The following is a 17,215-nucleotide window of genomic DNA, read 5'->3' as shown; positions in this document are numbered from 1 at the left end:
TGTCCTTTGTATCTAATCTGTTCCACTGATCTACCGGTCTATTTCTTAGCCAATACCAAATGGTTTTGGTGACTGCTGCTATATAATATAGCTTTAGATCAGGTACACTTAGACCACCTTCCTCTGAGTTTTTTTTCATTAGTTCCTCAAGTAGGTTTTAAGAAAGAGACATTTACTACGTTGGTACAATAAGAACATTTAATACAAACACCTCCCTATAGTCTGACACATAGTCTCTCAGAGAGAATAAGCTCAAGCCTGGAGAGCACTTATGACAAAAGGATAACTAATAGCAATTAGTGGCTAAAAGATCTTTTCTTCTATTTGTGGATGCTTAAGAATTCATCTTAGCAAGGTGTACTCTGGTATTGATGAAGCAGACATTGTTCCAGCTGATCCAGGACCACAGTTTAAGACTTTAGTGGGAAGATGGGAACAGTTGTTGCTATTCCAAGAATGTGATGATAGGATACCAATGAGAAGATGGAGAGGCTAAGTTCTTTGGGGATCCTATTGGGCTGGCAAAGTCCTCCTCTGACCAAAGGGGAAGCAGGAAAAAAAAGCACTTGACCAAAATCAAAACCAAGTTTTGTAAAAAAAAAAAAAAAAAAAAACAAACAAAAAAAAAAAAACCAGAAGAAAAAGGAAAAAAGGGAATACATGATACGTATATTCACTTTTTTCCTTTTTCTTCTGTTTTTTTTTTCTGTCATGGTTTTTCCCTTTTCTTCTAATTTTTCTCTCCCAATATGATTCATAAAGAAATAAGTATTAAAAATTTAAAAATAATAAAAATAAAAATTTTAAATTTAAAAATATGTAACCAGAAAAAAAACACAGTAAAAAAAAAAAAAGAGGGGTGGGGAGAAAGAGAACTGGAAGGAACCTTGGAAATCATACTGTCCAACTCCCATCATTTTACAGATGAGGAAACTGAAGTCTAAAAAGATTAGGTGATTTATTGTTATTCCATTCTCTAATGAAAAAGTGACCCTAGACAAAAGAGGATATGGAAGGCAGAGAGAGACCTGGAAAGGGAAAATGACTGTCTGATATGAAGATCCCTGAATACCAGATTAAGGAATTTAAATTTTAGTGGAAAAATGATATAAGTTTCATATATATGGAAAATTGATCAGCCAAGAATATTGTAATAGGCCAGATCTGACTCATACAGGATTGGTAGCTTAGGTTCAAGACTGGAATGAAATGACTTACAGATTATTCAGTAGCTGAAAAAAGGAGGATGAATTAGCCAGAGTAAAGGAAAGGATATTCAGAGAAGAAACTGAGTACAGTGCCTGGCACGCTGAATTCTATCTACATGTTAGCTATTTTTATTGTGATGATATAATTGATTGATAGATACAAAGAAGGAGGAAGAGTTAAAATGTTACTAAGTTTGTGGTACCACCAAGAGAAATTATGAATTTAGTAAAATGGGAGCAGGATTATGGGGAATAAGCATAATGCAGCAAAGACTCCAACAGGACATGTTCAAAGTCTGATTCTGGCTGACTATGTGTACAGCTCAGCACTTGGGCACTTTGGGATGACAAACTGGCCATGTAGAGTTCAATACTCGAGCACTTTGGAGATGATGACACTATCCCTTTTTGGCTACTGAGCAGGAAGAGTCAGTGAACTTTAAAAAAAAAAAAAAAAAAAAAAAAAAAAAAAAAAAAAAAAAAAGAATTAATTGGTCCCTGGTACTTTCTTTTACTCTTCAAAGTAACAGATCTCTAGGTCTCTTTCACCAGACTTTTCATGAATCCATAGTGCCTATTCCTCCATCTAAGCTGTATGCAATTGTTCATTCCTGGCAGCTAAAATAGGGTATCCTCTGGTCAAAAGCTCCAGGTTGCCTTTGGTGCTTTTCCTGAGTAGGTGACCAACATCAATCTCAACATGAATGTATCCAAACTAGGGATAACTTTCCTGAATTCTAGAAGTCTTGGCTCTACATCAGGTAGGGATGACTGATGTCAAGGGGATATTTCTACATAGGAGAAGATGATTACCAAGAAGATGAAAAGCTCAATCCCTGTCCTAGCTTATATTATGCTAACTTTTTGCAAATATCTTGCAATTAAATCTTGTTTTAGGACTTATTGCCAACATATGCTTGTGAGAGTTTTGTGTTAGCATTTCTTTTGTATGTAGGAAATAAATACTTGTCCCATATCTGATTCATATTTACATGGAGTACATTTTTTTCTCCACCATTTAAGGAGACCCTACATAGAAACCCAAACTGAAACTTTAAGTAAATTGTCCCTGAAGTGCTAGAGTGAGGGTATAATGAGCCCAATAGTGGGAGAAAAGAGATCCATTTCATTAGAGTCCAGTTTCCTCTAGGACTAAATCTGGTAGATACAGAACAAAAGAGGAAGAAAGGGAAAGGCTACATTGCTGCCAAGCTTTCAGTATTCCAGCCGTAGTTAATGATATTAAACAAGTGTTAGACATGTTTCATTTTAAAATTGGCAGGACATCCAGGTGGAGATTTTTTTATTTAATAATAGTTTTTTATTTTTCCAAATACATGCAAAGATAGTGTTCAACATTCACCTCTGCAAAGCCTTGTGTTCCAAATTTTTCTTCCTTCTTTTCTCCTTCCCCCTTTCTTAGACAGCAAGCCATCCAAAATAGGTTAAACATGTGTAATTCTTCTAAACATTTCCATATTCATCATGCTGCACAAGAAAAATCAGATCAAAAAAGAAAAAAGAAAACATAAGAAAAAAAAAACAAGCAAACAAACAATAACAAAAAAAGGTGAAAATACTGTGATTTCATCCACATTCAGTTCCCCTAATTCTCTCTCTGGTTGTAGATGACATTTTCCATCACAAGTCTATTGGAATTGCCTTGAATCATTATAGAGGCCCAGGAGGTAAGAGTCCATTTCAGGTTTTGAAACTTATAGTAACTTAGCTCACCAATATCCTTTCCAATAAACAACAGCAGAACAGACCTGTTTAATATATTGATAAAGATCCTTTCAACTGAAGGAAAATGCAAACTCTGCTATATAATAGACCAAAGACATACCTTTGAACTTAGAACTGGAAAAGCAGTCCACAATAGAGACGAAAGGCATTTGGAAGAAATGAACTTGAAAACATTGGTATGATAATTTTTCTCTGATGTGCATCAAAACTATTTAATTTCTGTTTTGAAGTGGCTAAAATCTGGGCCTAACCATTTGCATCTCAATAGATTGGGTTTGTTAGAAAGGATACAGCAATATCAAAGAGTATACTATGTATTGGCTCTATAAGCATTGGAATCATCTATCCATCTGTATGTATGTATGTATATATCTGACCAATAAATTTGAAGATTTCATAAAAAATTCTTTCTCCTGGCCCCTGTTTGCACATCCTTTATCACTACTGGAACAGGACTTCAACAAATCATCCCATTGTTGAAAAGAGCCAAGTCCATCACAAGTGATCATTACATAATTTTGTGATTGTACAATATGTACAATGTTCTCTTGATTTTACTCACTTCATTTAATATCAGTTCATGTATCTTTCCAGGCTTTTCTGAAATCAGTCTGTTCATCATTTCTTATAGAACAATAACATTTCATTACATTTGTATGCTATAACTTATTCATCCATTTCCCAACTAATGGGAATGTAGTTCCTTGCTACTACAAAAAGGGCTGCTACAAACATTTTTGCGCATGTGGATCCTTTTCCCTTTTTAATGATCTCTTTAGGATACAGACTAGTAGAGACACTACTAGATCAAAGGGTATGCACAGTTTTATGTGGGCATAGTTCCAAATTGTTCTCCAAAATAGTTGGATCATTTCACAACTCCACCAACAATGTATTAATTAGTGTTCCAGTTTTCCCACATCCTTCCAACATCTATCATTTTTTCCTCATCTTAGCCAATCTGAGAAGTGTGAAGTAATACCTCAGAGTTGTCTTAATTTGCATTTCTTTAATCAATATTAGAGGATTTTTTTTTCAGATGACTTCAGATGGCTTTAATTTATTTGAAAATTATATGTTCATATTCTTTAACCATTTATCCATTAGGGAATAGCTTGTAGTCTTATAAATTTGAATCAATTCTCTATATTCTTTTTTTTTCTTTCTTTTTTTTTTCCCTGAGGCTGGGGTTAAGTGACTTGCCCAGGGTCACACAGCTAGGAAGTGTTAAGTGTCTGAGACCAAATTTGAACTCGGGTCCTTCTGAAGTCAGGGCTGGTGGTCTATCCATTGTGCCACCTAGCTGCCCCAATTCTCTCTATATTTTACAAATGAGGCCTTTATCAGAAACACTGGCTGTAAAATTTTTTTCCCTAGTTTTCTGCTTCCTTTTTAATCTTGGGTGCTTGATTTTGCTTGTACAAAACCTTTTAAATTTAAATAATCAAATCAATTTTGCATTTCAAAATGTTCTCTAGATCTTCTTTAGCCATAAATTCCTCCCTTCTGGTGGAGAAGTTATCTAGGCAGGTATAGGTGGGGGGTTCATGAGAAGTCTGGGGCAAGAGGAAACCCAGGGTCCTAGAGCTCACAATGTTATGTCATGCTATTTCACAAACTAATACATGGAAAATCTGTAATAAATGCTCCTTGAATTGAATTGTTACCTTAAGATATGAACAGACAATTCTCAGATGATGATATTGAAATTATATCCACTCATATGAAAGAGTGTTCCAAATCACTACTGATCAGAGAAATGCAAATTAAGACAACTCTGAGATACCACTACACACCTGTCAGATTGGCTAAGATGACAGGAACAAATAATGATGAATGTTGGAGGGGATGTGGGAAAACTGGGACACTGATACATTGTTGGTGGAGTTGTGAAAGAATCCAACCATTCTGGAGAGCAATCTGGAACTATGCCTCAAAAGTTATCAAACCCTTTGATCCAGCATTGCTACTATTGGGCTTATATGCAAAGAAATACTGAGGAGGGGAAAGGGACCTATATGTGCCAAAATGTTTGTGGCAGCTCTTTTTGTAGTGGCCAGAAACTGGAAGATGAATGGATGTCCATCAATTGGAGAATGGTTGGGTAAATTATGGTATATGAATATTATGGAATATTATTGCTCTGTAAGAAATGACCAGCAGGAGGAATACAGAGAGGCTTGGAGAGACTTACATCAACTGATGCTGAGTGAAATGAATAGAAGCAGAAGATCTCTGTACACTTCAATGTTGTATGAAGATATATTCTGATGGAAGTGGATATCTTCAACATAAAGAAGATGCAACTCACTTCCAGTTGATCAATGATGGACAGAAACAACTACACCCAGAGAAGCAACACTGGGAAGTGAATGTAAATTGTTAGCACTACTGTCTATCTACTCAGGTTACTTATACCTTCGGAATCTAATGCTTGATGTGCAACAAGAAAATGGTACTTACACAGATATATTGTATCTAGGTTATATTGTAACACACGTAAAATATATGGGATTGCCTGTCATCAAGGGGAGGGAGTAGAGGGAGGGAGGGGATAATCTGGAAAAATGAATACAAGGGATAATGTTATTAAAAAAAATTACTCATGCATATATAATGTCCAAAAAAATTTATAAATAAAATTTAAAAAAAAAAAAAGAATTGTTACCTTAAGCAAATCACTTCAGTTTTCTAAATCTGCATTTCCTCATCTGGAAAGCTGGACCAAATAAGCTCTTTTATATTCTGTGATTCTTCAATTAGCTTTGCAACTAATTAGTTTGGCAACTGTGGGCAACATACTTCACCTCTGAGAGGCTTTCAGGGTCTCAGGATGTTAAATGAGATTTTTCCAAATGGATTCTACAATCTCTTCTATCTCTAAATAGTAATGATGAATTATTTTAAAATTAATTTTTTTCAATGAAGAAACTCAATTTTTTCTTCTTGCTCTTCACCATCAAAAAAAAAAATGCTCATAACAATGTCCCACATTGACCATGTCCAAAAATTATATGTCTCATTCTGTGTCCTGAGTATATCTCCTCTCCCTCAAGAGGTGGGTGCTTCATCATGAAATTGTAGTTAGTTACTAAACTGATCAGAGTTCTTTAATCCTTTCAAGTTGCTTGTTTTTACAGTGACATTTTTGTATAAATTATTCTCTGTATTGTGTTTACTTCACATAAATTATCCCAAATTTCACTGAAACTATTCATCTTTTCTTATGGCACAATTGCATTCTATTACATTCACATATCATAATTTATTCAACTATCCTCCAATTGATAATTTCCAGTTCTTTCCTACTCCAAAAAGAACCTATAAACATGTGGACCATTCTACTATTTATTTGATCTCTTTGGGAATTTAGGCCTAGTAATAACACATTGCTAATTTAGTGTTTAGTGCTATAATTTAGTGACACTGGCATAATTCCAAATTACCTTTGAGCACAGCTAGAACAATTTGCAACTCTAAGAACCATGAATTAATGTACCTACTTTCCTTCACAATTTGTCATTTTTTTGTCAACTTTGACAATATGAGAGCTGCTGTATTTTGCATTTCTATAATTACCAGTGATTTGGAGCATTTTTTCACATGGTTCTTGATGGCTTGGATTCATTCCCTTGAGAAACGCTTGTTTATATATATTTTTTTATTTTTTTATCAATCAATCAATCGATGATTAATCAATGGCTCTTAATCTAGAATTGTGAATCCATTCTTTATATATCTTGTAAATAAGAGTTTATCAAGAGAAGCTTTCCATGAAGATTTCCCTCCATTTACCTGCCTCCCTTCTAATTTTAGCTATATTGGTTATGTTTATGCAAAAACTTCTAAATTTTATGAAATAGAGACTGTCCATTTCATCTTGTGTGTTCCTCTCTAAATTTTGGTCATGAACTCTTCTATCTATAAGGGTAATTATTTCCTTGTTCTCATTTGGTCATGATGTCATAAAATAAACATCAGTAGGTTCCTGTGTATATGTGTTTGTGTGTGTGTATATATATTTCAACAGGCAGCTGGGTACCCTAGTGGATAGAATACTGAACTTGAAGTCAACAAGAATGGAATTCAAATCCAGCTCCAAACACTTATCTCCATGACCCTGGGCAAGTCATTTAATCGCTGCCTACCTCAGTTTCTTCATCTGTAAAATGGGGGAAATAAGAGCATCTGCTTCACAGAATTGTTGTGAAGATGAAACGAGATAATTGTAAAGCACTTTGCAAATATTAAAACAGTGTATAGACCTTAGTTACTATTACCTATTTGGAATTTATCTTGGTACATGTGGGCTATGAGTCTATGTCTAGTTTCTGCTACATTGTTCTAACCACTACTTTTTGATTATTAGTACTTCACTTCTGAAGACTTCTCAAGTCACCGGTATTGTCCTAGAGTCCGAAATTTCTTTCAGTGGTCTTAGCCTTTGAGAGACCAAAGTCCTGTCAAAGGGCATCAAGGAAGGAAAGAATTTTGAGGACAAAAACAGCTGGAATATTCCTTTGGAGATTAGATCAGGAAGAGGGGTCAGCGTCATCTTAGTCCGTCCTTTCTTTTTATGAGAAAAGTCCATGGAGTGTGCTTGTCCGTTGCTTGCTCAAGGTCACAAGATACTCTAAAGAGCAAATCTGAGGCTCAAACGAAGGACGTGTGGCTCCAGAACCAGAGACTCTCACCCCTCGGTTACACATCACGCCGGCCCAGCGGGCAGGACCTGAGGACGGCAGATTGGAGAGGAGTGCAGCTCTCCTTTCTTAATTTTTTTCCTATTTAGTTTCTGCCTTTATTGGAAGCGGAGCATGGCGCCTGAGGCTAGGAACGCAATACCTTGCTGGACACCCCAAGAAGCTCGCCCCGTCTGCTAAAGGCTCTGCTCCTTAGCTTTGGTTCTCTTTAAGATCTGAGCCATGACATCATCCCCGGCGCCGCGCAATCTACCATGAAAGAGCAACGCCCTCTCTCGAAAACCCAATTTGATTGGTTTGCTGTCACCGATTGGTCCCTCCCTTTTCCCCTTCCAGCTAAGTGCCTCTAACCCGTCATTCAGCCAGGTCAGAACAATGATTGGCTACAGGACCCGAACCGGGGACCTAGGCCAGGCGCTCAGGGTAGGCTGAGCCTGTGGGAGGCGAAGCGGGGAGGGGGGGGGGGGCGGCGCCCTGTCTGGAAGCCGCTGCCGCCGCTGCCTCCTCCGCTGCTGCCCATCCCGCTCGTCGGGCCATCGGTTTCGCCCTCCAGCCAGCCAGCCCGGGCCGGCCTGGCCATGGAGTCCTACGACATCATCGCTAACCAGCCCGTTGTGATCGACAATGTGAGACCTGGGGCGGGCGCGAGGACGGGCTGGCGGGCGCGGGGACGCGAGGACGGGCGGGCGGCCGGGGGCGCGCGCCCCGCCCCCCAGGGGCAGGCGGCACGCGGGCGGGGCCGGTGCCGAAGAGAGAGCCTCGACTCCTGGCGCGCCCCGCCCCGCCCCACCCTGCTGCGCCCCAGTCCTTACCCCAGCTTGGCCCCCTCCCCAGTCCACTCTCCCCTGTCCCCCCTGGCCGGGGCGATGTGACAGCTCTGACGGGGCGCACGCGCAGAACCCACGCCGGGATTCTCCTCGAGTGTCCACCCAGAGCTGGAGCTCCGGCCTCCCCCTCTCCTGCAGGGACACTGGCCGGCTCCGGGCAGCATCGTGCCTCCCTGCCTCCTCCTCGAGCAGCGGCTAGTCTGCGCCTGCGAAATGCGCTGCGTGCATGTGAAGGTGGAGGTGGCGGTGAGGGCGGCAGTGGAGACTGAGCCCTCCGAGCTAAAAATGAGGAAACCAGGTGGAGCTCGGGCTCCGGGAGCTTGGGTTTGATCAGTACAGCCCTTTACTGTGTGATCTTGGCCGTGTCATTGTCGCCCCCTTCTCCTCGATCCCGGTGTCTGATGTGACTTCGCAGGGCTTTGGGCTCCAGATCTGGCACTCCTGGTGCGATCTTAGAGCACAGAGCGCAGCAAAGAGCACCAAGGACGGGCGGGAGGGAATCCTGGCTCTGGTCGCCGCTTGTATAACTTCAGACAAAATGCTTTGCCTCTTTTGGCCTCTGTCCTTGGGAAAGTGAGGAAGGTGGACCAAATGATCCAGTTTTACTGTTCGTTTAACATGTGTGCCAAGCCAAGGGTGTCTTACGGATTTAGCCCCGTCAGTCACCATCCTGATGATGGATGCTGGTGATACAGAGTTAGAATAACTTCTAAAAGCAGACCAAACCAAGGATACTAAGAGTAGTCTTCCAGGAGGGCAGCAGGCCACAGTTGTGCTCCCTTTGAGAAGGTGCGAGTTATCCCTTCTTGAGCTAGTGATCAAATTTGTGAATCCCTGTGTCTTTGCAGTGTTGCACAAGAAAGCCATGGATGCAATGATCAGGGTCAGCCACCCCAGGCTTCATGCCGGGGTAATTGGAGTGTAATTTTATTTGAAACCCCAGAAGCAAGGATCTTGGCTTGGCATATTTGGTGCTCTGATAATCCTATGGCTTAACTTCTCAGAATGAGGTTCTGCATTTTTGAATCAAAATAAAGGTTGAATCTCATTTACAGAACTGGTGGCCTTGTGGCTTAGAGAGGGCTACATTTGAAGTCAGACAACTTGGTTTTGATTTTCCTTTGCCACATACTACCTGTATGTTACTTAATCTGTGTAGGCCTGTTTCCATGTCTGTAAAAGGATGGGGTTAGACTTGATGACATCTTCTAGCTTTAAATTTGTGATTTCTGTTACTGTATATTTTAACTCTACCGTGACAGTCCTCAGTGGTTCAACAGAACTCTTGCCCTTTCTCTGTACTCTGATTAGGAATTTAGGTTATTCCTTTTATAGACTCATTCCTCTGAACTGAAACCTGTTTCCCCAAGTGACCACTGAATTGGATTTCTGTTGGGGTCAGATGAAGACCTGAACCTGGCTTTTCTAGTACTTTATTTATGTCTCTAGAACAGTATGTGGCATACAGTAGGCATTTAATAAATGTATGGTGATTGATTTGATAGATGTGGCCTAGCATGAAGCACACTTGACATTGCTTAATAAGAGATTTGAAGTTAAGTATCATGGCTCTTGTTAAGCCTTTGATTAGGGGATAATGAGGATCAATTCATTTCTTGAAAGATGACTCTTTAGGCCAGGCTTTAACCTGAACTAAATTTATGACCTCACAGAATTCATAGATTCAGAATTGGGAGAATTAGAGGGCCCAGTAGGCCAGCTGGTTAGTGTGTACAGATGAGGTTATTTTAAGATTGTTTTGTAGACCTAAGTATTTTATGATTATGAGCTAAGGGGCTGTGTGGTGTGGGACACCAAGAGCCAGGTTCAAGTTCTATCTCATACATATTGATCAAATCATTTAACCTTCCTGATATCCAGGCAACTCACTGAGACTGCAGAGCAAGTACCCTACATTGGTAGAAGGCATTTCCAGGTTGACAGTTCCCCATCCTAGGGAAGTAATTGGTCTAGTTAAAAAGCAAACTATTATTTTATCTTCTTCATTGAACTCTCCTGGGTGGAAGTCACTTGAGAAATGAGGCCTGTTCTCCTAGTGAATCTAATCACCTGACCTGGGAGACCCTGTCTCCAACCCGTAATTTGTTGGGGGAGTGTGGTCTCTTGAGAAGAGTGCTGGAGTCAGGGAGTCAAATCTCACTTCAAATGCCAACTTTGTGACTTTGAACAAATCAATTCCCCTCCTTGAGTTTTTTCATTAGCAAAAGGAGGAAGATTGGAGTAACTGACCTGTCATTCCTTCCAGCTCTGGATCTAGAATTGCATAATGAGTGTTTCTCTTTTCTATTTGGAGGAGGGGGACACAGTGAGAATTTGTGCTGTGGCTTACTTGTTCCTGGAACAGGGTTAGGAGTTTGGCCGGCAGTGAGGTTGCTGTCTCTCTCTCTCTCTGTCTCTCTCTCTTTTTGTTCTGTTTTCCCTGACTTTTTATCTAGATTTCCTATGTTTAAATCCCTCTTGTATTTCATGGTGCTGTGATTATATGGAGCTGAGCATTGTTTTTCCTTACAGGGTTCTGGGGCAATCAAGGCTGGCTTTGCTGGAGATCAGATTCCTAAATACTGTTTTCCAAACTAGTAAGTGTCATTCAGCAAATCCCCCAGACCCTTTTTCACTTTGCTTTGTTTGCTGTTTTCTTGCATGTCTATGCCATTATTCTTTCACAAGAGCTCTGAGGTGTTAAAGTAGCATTTCTATAAGAATCATAAGCAGTGTTTAGACTTGTTTTCTGTTTTAAGGCCAATATAGGAGATCTAATGAACTTCTAGTTCTTTTTTAAGCCCTCAATGTTGTTGATATAGGAGAACCTGAATCTCTTTTCAGGGTGTTGTTTTTATTCCAGGGTGTGGCAGTGGGATGTAACAAAGATGACTCCATGAGGGAAGGGTTCATGAGATGAGCATGTCCTATAATTTTTAGACTCTACTTCCTGGCACTCTATACCCCTTCAATTTACAGCTGCCCATGACTCTGGTATATACTGCATGGGCTGAGTCATTGTGCCTGCAGAAGGCTGATTTGATGCCAGGGCCCAAGCTGGAGTTAAAGGATTGGAATTCCTATGAACTGAGTGTCTGTATGACTTTTGGGAAGAGATGGGAAAGAAAGAGCACAAAAAGGGTCTGATATTAACTGTGAATGGCTTTCTCTTTCCTTGAACTTTCAATTTTTCCATAATAGATCTTAACTCTTATTGAGCAGTGTTCTAACCTCTGCTTTATACCCATGTGGAATTGTCATTATCTAGACTATAGAGGTTCTTTATTTGGAGCTCAAGCATCCTCAAGGAGTCTGGATAGATTTCGGGGGAGTAAATCTGCTTGGTTAAAAAAAAAAATTACATATTTATTTTCACTAACCTCTAACTGAAATTTATCATTTCCCCAAAAGATAAATGTAAGGGTTCCAAAACCTTCAATAGACTGCCAAAGGTGTCTCTGACAGAAAAAAAAATTAAGAACCCCTGCTTTAGATCTTTTGATTTCCCTGGGAACGGACTGCCTTATTCAAGTTATATATTCCTTACCTTCCACTTCCTAACTCCCATTTAATACATTTGTTCTTGCAGTGTTGGGCGTCCAAAGCATATACGTGTAATGGCAGGGGCTCTGGAAGGGGATCTCTTCATTGGCCCTAAAGCAGAGGTAAAATCCTTTGACCTTACCCTGTTTTTTCCCATGATTTGGGGTTATCACATCTAAGTAGCAGTGGCTAGAAATTCAGAGCACTAGATTATATGCAGACTAACCATTATTTTATAGGTAGAGCATTGAATTCCTGAATTTTTTTCCTTGCTTCATCACTTCACTCATTGTATAGTATGACTTTCCACTCTGTATCAGTTTTTCCCATTCATGAAATAAGAGTGATGGATATAGATTTTCTGTCTTTTAGAAATTACTTTTCATGTCACTCAGCATAGTGCCATGTCATTCTCTATCTGCTATTTCTTTCCTCCATAGAGCAAATATATTATTTATTAAGTACATAATAGATGCAAAGCATCATGCTGACCAGAATGCATTGAGACATTAAATAAGTCATAGCTTGATAATGATTTTATTGAGAGAAGGATACAGTTTAGGGAGAATGCAAGAATCCTTGCATTTTTTTGGAAAGATCATTTAAGACCATTCAGGGTTTATTCTCATGGGTCTTGCTTTTCTTGCATTTCTTCCCTAGGAACACCGGGGATTACTGGCCATACGCTACCCTATGGAGCATGGTGTGGTAAAGGACTGGAATGATATGGAACGAATCTGGCAGTATGTGTACTCCAAGGACCAGCTGCAGACCTTCTCTGAGGAGGTGTAACACTGTCCTTCAATTTGCTGTGTATCATCTCCTCCCCTTTTGTTTCATCCTTTAGCTGTTGTTTCCCAACTTCTCAAGTTGCTTTGATGAAACTTGTCATCTCTTCCCCTTCTCAACTATATACAGACCAATATTTTCTAAATCAGGTGTCTAGAGATGCAGAACAGGGTGTCTTTGAAAGTGTTAACTACTGTTAAATTACTGGATCATAATATTGGGAAGGGGGCAGGCTGGGCTGCTACTATTTAGTGAGTTTTGAGGAGGTTAGCAAGGGACATGGCTGTCTAAAATGATTATATACTTGGTAATTTAATAACTTGTGAGTGACCCTAACTTTTCATTGGTCCCAGCACCCTGTTCTTCTAACGGAGGCTCCACTCAATCCAAGTAAGAACCGAGAGAAGGCAGCTGAAGTGTTCTTTGAGACCTTCAATGTGCCAGCCTTGTTCATTTCTATGCAGGCTGTGCTTAGCTTGTAAGTATATTTTCCTGAATCCTAATATATAGACTTAGTTCTTTGTTTTTCTTAAAATTGGAGTTCTGTGTTATGACCCACTAATTATGTGGTATTCAATTATTGGATTTCACTCCAGAGCCAGCCACATTTTAAATATTCTTTGAAGAATAAGTTTGTTATAGAATAGGCCATACACTTTTGGATATTACCAATGAGTGGATTTGTTTGGCTTGTCTATGCTTATTGGTATCAAAACTTTTCTTTTTGATTTGCATATTATTTTCACTAGGAGGGAGATTTGTAGGAGAGAGCTAATGATAAAGAGAGGATCGTTGAAAAAAAAATTTTAATGAATGGAAGAGAATCAAAGGAAACAGACAAGGACAGCCTCAATAGTAACATTGAATTTATTATGTACTTCTAAAAAAATCATAAGTCATAGGGATTTATGATTTCATATATAATCTTTTTTTGTTTTGTGTATATTTTTTCTGTTTTAACATTAAATTTAGATTTTAAAAAAGTAAAATATAACTTGAAAAAGATAGTTATGTGCCTCTTCAACCTATATGCGTTGTCAATTAAACAAATATTTATTAGGTGCCTAGAGACAACTGGTGGCTTAATGGATAGATTGCTAGGCATGAAGTCAAGAAGGCTGAAGTATAAATCCTACTTGGTTATTTAGTTGAGTGACCATGGCCATGTCACTTAACCTCTGCCTCAGTTTCCTCATCTATAAAATGAGAATTATAATAGCACCTGTATTATAGGATTGTTGCAAGGATCAAATGAGATTATATATGTAAAGTGCTTTGTAAGGTGTACAGTTTTCTATAAATGTTATTTATTGTTATTGTTATTACTACTGTGACTACATGGAAACTTGCTGCTAGAAATCTAGGGAGGCCCTGGGTAGCTGAGATTGGGTAGGGATTTGTTTTGGCTACAGGTATGCAACAGGAAGAACAACTGGCGTGGTTTTGGATTCAGGGGATGGGGTAACACATGCTGTGCCTATCTATGAGGGTTTCGCCATGCCACATTCCATCATGCGGGTGGACATTGCTGGTCGTGATGTCTCCCGTTACCTTCGACTGCTTCTGAGAAAGGAAGGAGCTGATTTTCATACCTCAGCTGAATTTGAAGTTGTCCGAACTATCAAAGAGGTAACTTAGTGGTGAAGGTAAATGTAGCAGAAATGAGGGATGAGGTGACAGGAGGGTTTGAGGTGGGGCTTTCCCTGAGACTAGGAGGAGCTGGAAATGGGAAAGAAGAGCTGTTGGTGATGTTTTTATAGCATCCTTCCTGAGACCCTTGTGTTCATGCTTACCCACAGAGAGCCTGCTACTTGTCTATCAACCCACAGAAGGATGAGGCTCTGGAGACAGAGAAGGTGCAGTACACCCTGCCTGATGGTAGTACACTTGATGTAAGTCACAAGTTTTGAACGTGGGGTTGGAAAAGCAAATATTGTCTCTGGGGTTAGGAAAGGCATTGCTTGGGGCTGTGAAGGCTGTGCCTTGTGAATGGAAGGTACCCTGAGACTCAGGGGAAAAGCTGAGGGATCTTTTGGGGTCCTTCCTACCTCAAGGTTGAGGGTCCTCCTACCTACCTCATTTACCTGTCATGAAGGTTGGGCCAGCACGGTTCCGGGCCCCTGAGCTGCTGTTCCAACCCGATCTGGTGGGGGATGAGAGTGAAGGTCTCCACGAGGTACTAGCCTTCGCCATCCACAAGTCAGACATGGACCTTCGCCGCACACTTTTTGCCAACATTGTTCTCTCAGGAGGTTCAACACTCTTCAAAGGTACTCTATGTAGGCTAGAGGATCAGACTCTACGCACATTGGTAGCTGGAAAACCCAAGTTCTGAGTTGTTCTGCTTATTAAAACTGTAACTGAGTCCCATTTCCTGAAGGTGCCTTCAAGGTTTTCTGTGTAACTGTGATAGATCAGCAAGGGCCAGGAATTGATGCAGAATGTCACTTAGGATTGAGTTTTATTCTGTTTCTCATCAGGCTAGGTATTAACTGACCTTTGCCTTCCCTCTAAAACAATTAATTTCAGGAGGACCCGAGTTCAAATCTGGTCTCAGACACTTAACACTTCCTAGCTGTGTGACTCTGGGCAAGTCACTTAACCCCAGCCTCAAAAAAAAAAAAAAATCTAATTTTTACCGTTGCATCTTAGTAGGCAGTGAAGAGGAAACAGAACTAGAAGGATCATGACAGGGTGGATGAGGAAAGAAATGGGTTCCTAGTAATAGGTTTTTGATGTTTTCAGGCTTTGGTGATCGATTACTGAGTGAAGTAAAGAAACTTGCCCCAAAAGATGTAAAAATTAAGGTAAGATTGTGGGTATTTACTTGTCTGCTTTGGCAAAGAGAGCTGTGGTTTCTGAACCCATTCTCCTTCCAATAACATCCACATATTCAGAATTGCCAATCTTCCTTATACATCTACACACACTTTACTCATTATTATATGAATGAAATGAGTGATAGTTTCCACATCTGGCAAATAGTGCTGTAGGAGGGGGATGGACAGATGTGGGATGATGATTGTTGTCTTGACAGTTTTTGCTCCTTCTAGATTTCAGCACCTCAGGAACGGCTGTACTCCACATGGATAGGGTAAGATTCCAGGGCTGAGTGAAGGAGGCTGGGGTTCAGACCTAATAACAGGTGACTAATCAACCAAGCCACCTTCAGATGGGAGATGGAAAGAGTGATTCCACCTTATAGGATGAGGGGAAGGGAACTGACTTCTTCTGAAAGACTAATAGAATTAGATCACTATAAATCTCTAGTGACAGCATTCTCTCCTCCACAGTGGCTCTATATTGGCTTCACTGGACACCTTTAAGAAGATGTGGGTATCCAAAAAGGAGTACGAGGAAGACGGAGCCCGGGCAATCCATCGAAAAACCTTCTAGTGCCGAGAGTGGGTGGTGTGTATGGGAGGGGGTGGAAAGAAAAGGAGATTGTTGTGTTTAACCCTTTCTGGTCCAGGCTTAGGGCCCCCCTGCATGCCCAGCACCCCCCCCGGTGGGTGGTGTAGCTAATTCCCTATTTCCCCTCTTCTCCTGTACCTATTTCTACTTTTCAGCTGGGTAGATGGGGTCCTTGAATTGGAACATAGGAATTAGGGAAGGATTTGGTTTGTTCTGGGTTGCCACCCTTAGCTAGGATCAAAGTAGCCTGTGGTCATCTACTTGTGGACAGTTGTGGGGACTGCTTTCCCTTAAAGTCCATATACCCCACTATCCCCTTTATCTTCATTTCCCTTCCCATTGCAGGGCCCAGCTTAGAGCAAGGGTACCTGGAAGATTGCATGACTAACTTCTAGGGAAGGAAGTGAGAGAGGCCAAAGTGTGAGCATATTTTTGCTTCTGGTCTCCCTTGGTCAGATTTAAGCCATTCACCTTTCTTTTCATTGAACCAAACAGCAACCGAGAGTCTTGGCTAAGGCATTTTTGTCTCCTTTGCTTCACCATTCTTTCTGCCTAGGGCTGGGATTCCCTAGTGCAGGGTTAATAGGGAGATCTATCATCCTGGTACTAAGGTGCTCTTGGTCCAGGGTTAAGTCCTTTAGTCTCAGAGCAAAGGGTTAAACAGGATTAGGACGATGGAGGTTCCTTTATCTCCCCTGCAAAGCACTTAAATGAACTGCTGCCCCCATCCTCTTACTTCTCTGCTTACCCTGGATTGGAAAGGGTTGATACTTTTCATTTGCTCAATGAAAGCCACTTAATGAGGAGCTAGGGCTGTGCCTGGTTGGTAGGGCTTTTTCTTCCTCTCCCTTAATCTCTTAAATAAGGGGCCCAGGGCCAGGTCCCCATCCTCCACAGCCAGCCCTGCCCCCCAGACATGTACAATAATTTAACACAGTTGCCTGTATTTTTTTTGTAAATTCATTATAGTAATAATTATAAACAA

The 17,215-nt window shown here is 40.5% G+C and overlaps 1 protein-coding gene across 1 annotated transcript; it reads left to right on the top strand.

The window, feature by feature from the left end:
- The first annotated feature begins 8,048 nt into the window (after nt 1-8,048).
- Nucleotides 8,049-17,215, top strand: ACTR1B (actin related protein 1B). Its single transcript, XM_074288431.1, has 11 exons — nt 8,049-8,283; nt 11,017-11,081; nt 12,074-12,149; nt 12,688-12,813; nt 13,170-13,294; nt 14,229-14,445; nt 14,616-14,708; nt 14,912-15,086; nt 15,562-15,623; nt 15,870-15,910; nt 16,110-17,215. The coding sequence occupies exons 1-11, from the start codon at nt 8,236-8,238 to the stop codon at nt 16,210-16,212; spliced, it is 1,131 nt and encodes a 376-aa protein (XP_074144532.1). The 5' UTR covers nt 8,049-8,235; the 3' UTR covers nt 16,213-17,215.

The sequence above is a fragment of the Sminthopsis crassicaudata genome, chromosome 2 (assembly GCF_048593235.1).
Source record: "Sminthopsis crassicaudata isolate SCR6 chromosome 2, ASM4859323v1, whole genome shotgun sequence".
In the NCBI taxonomy this organism is placed as follows: Eukaryota; Metazoa; Chordata; class Mammalia; order Dasyuromorphia; family Dasyuridae; genus Sminthopsis; species Sminthopsis crassicaudata.
Note: the sequence above shows the minus strand (reverse complement) of the source record. Positions and strands in the feature narration are given on the sequence as shown.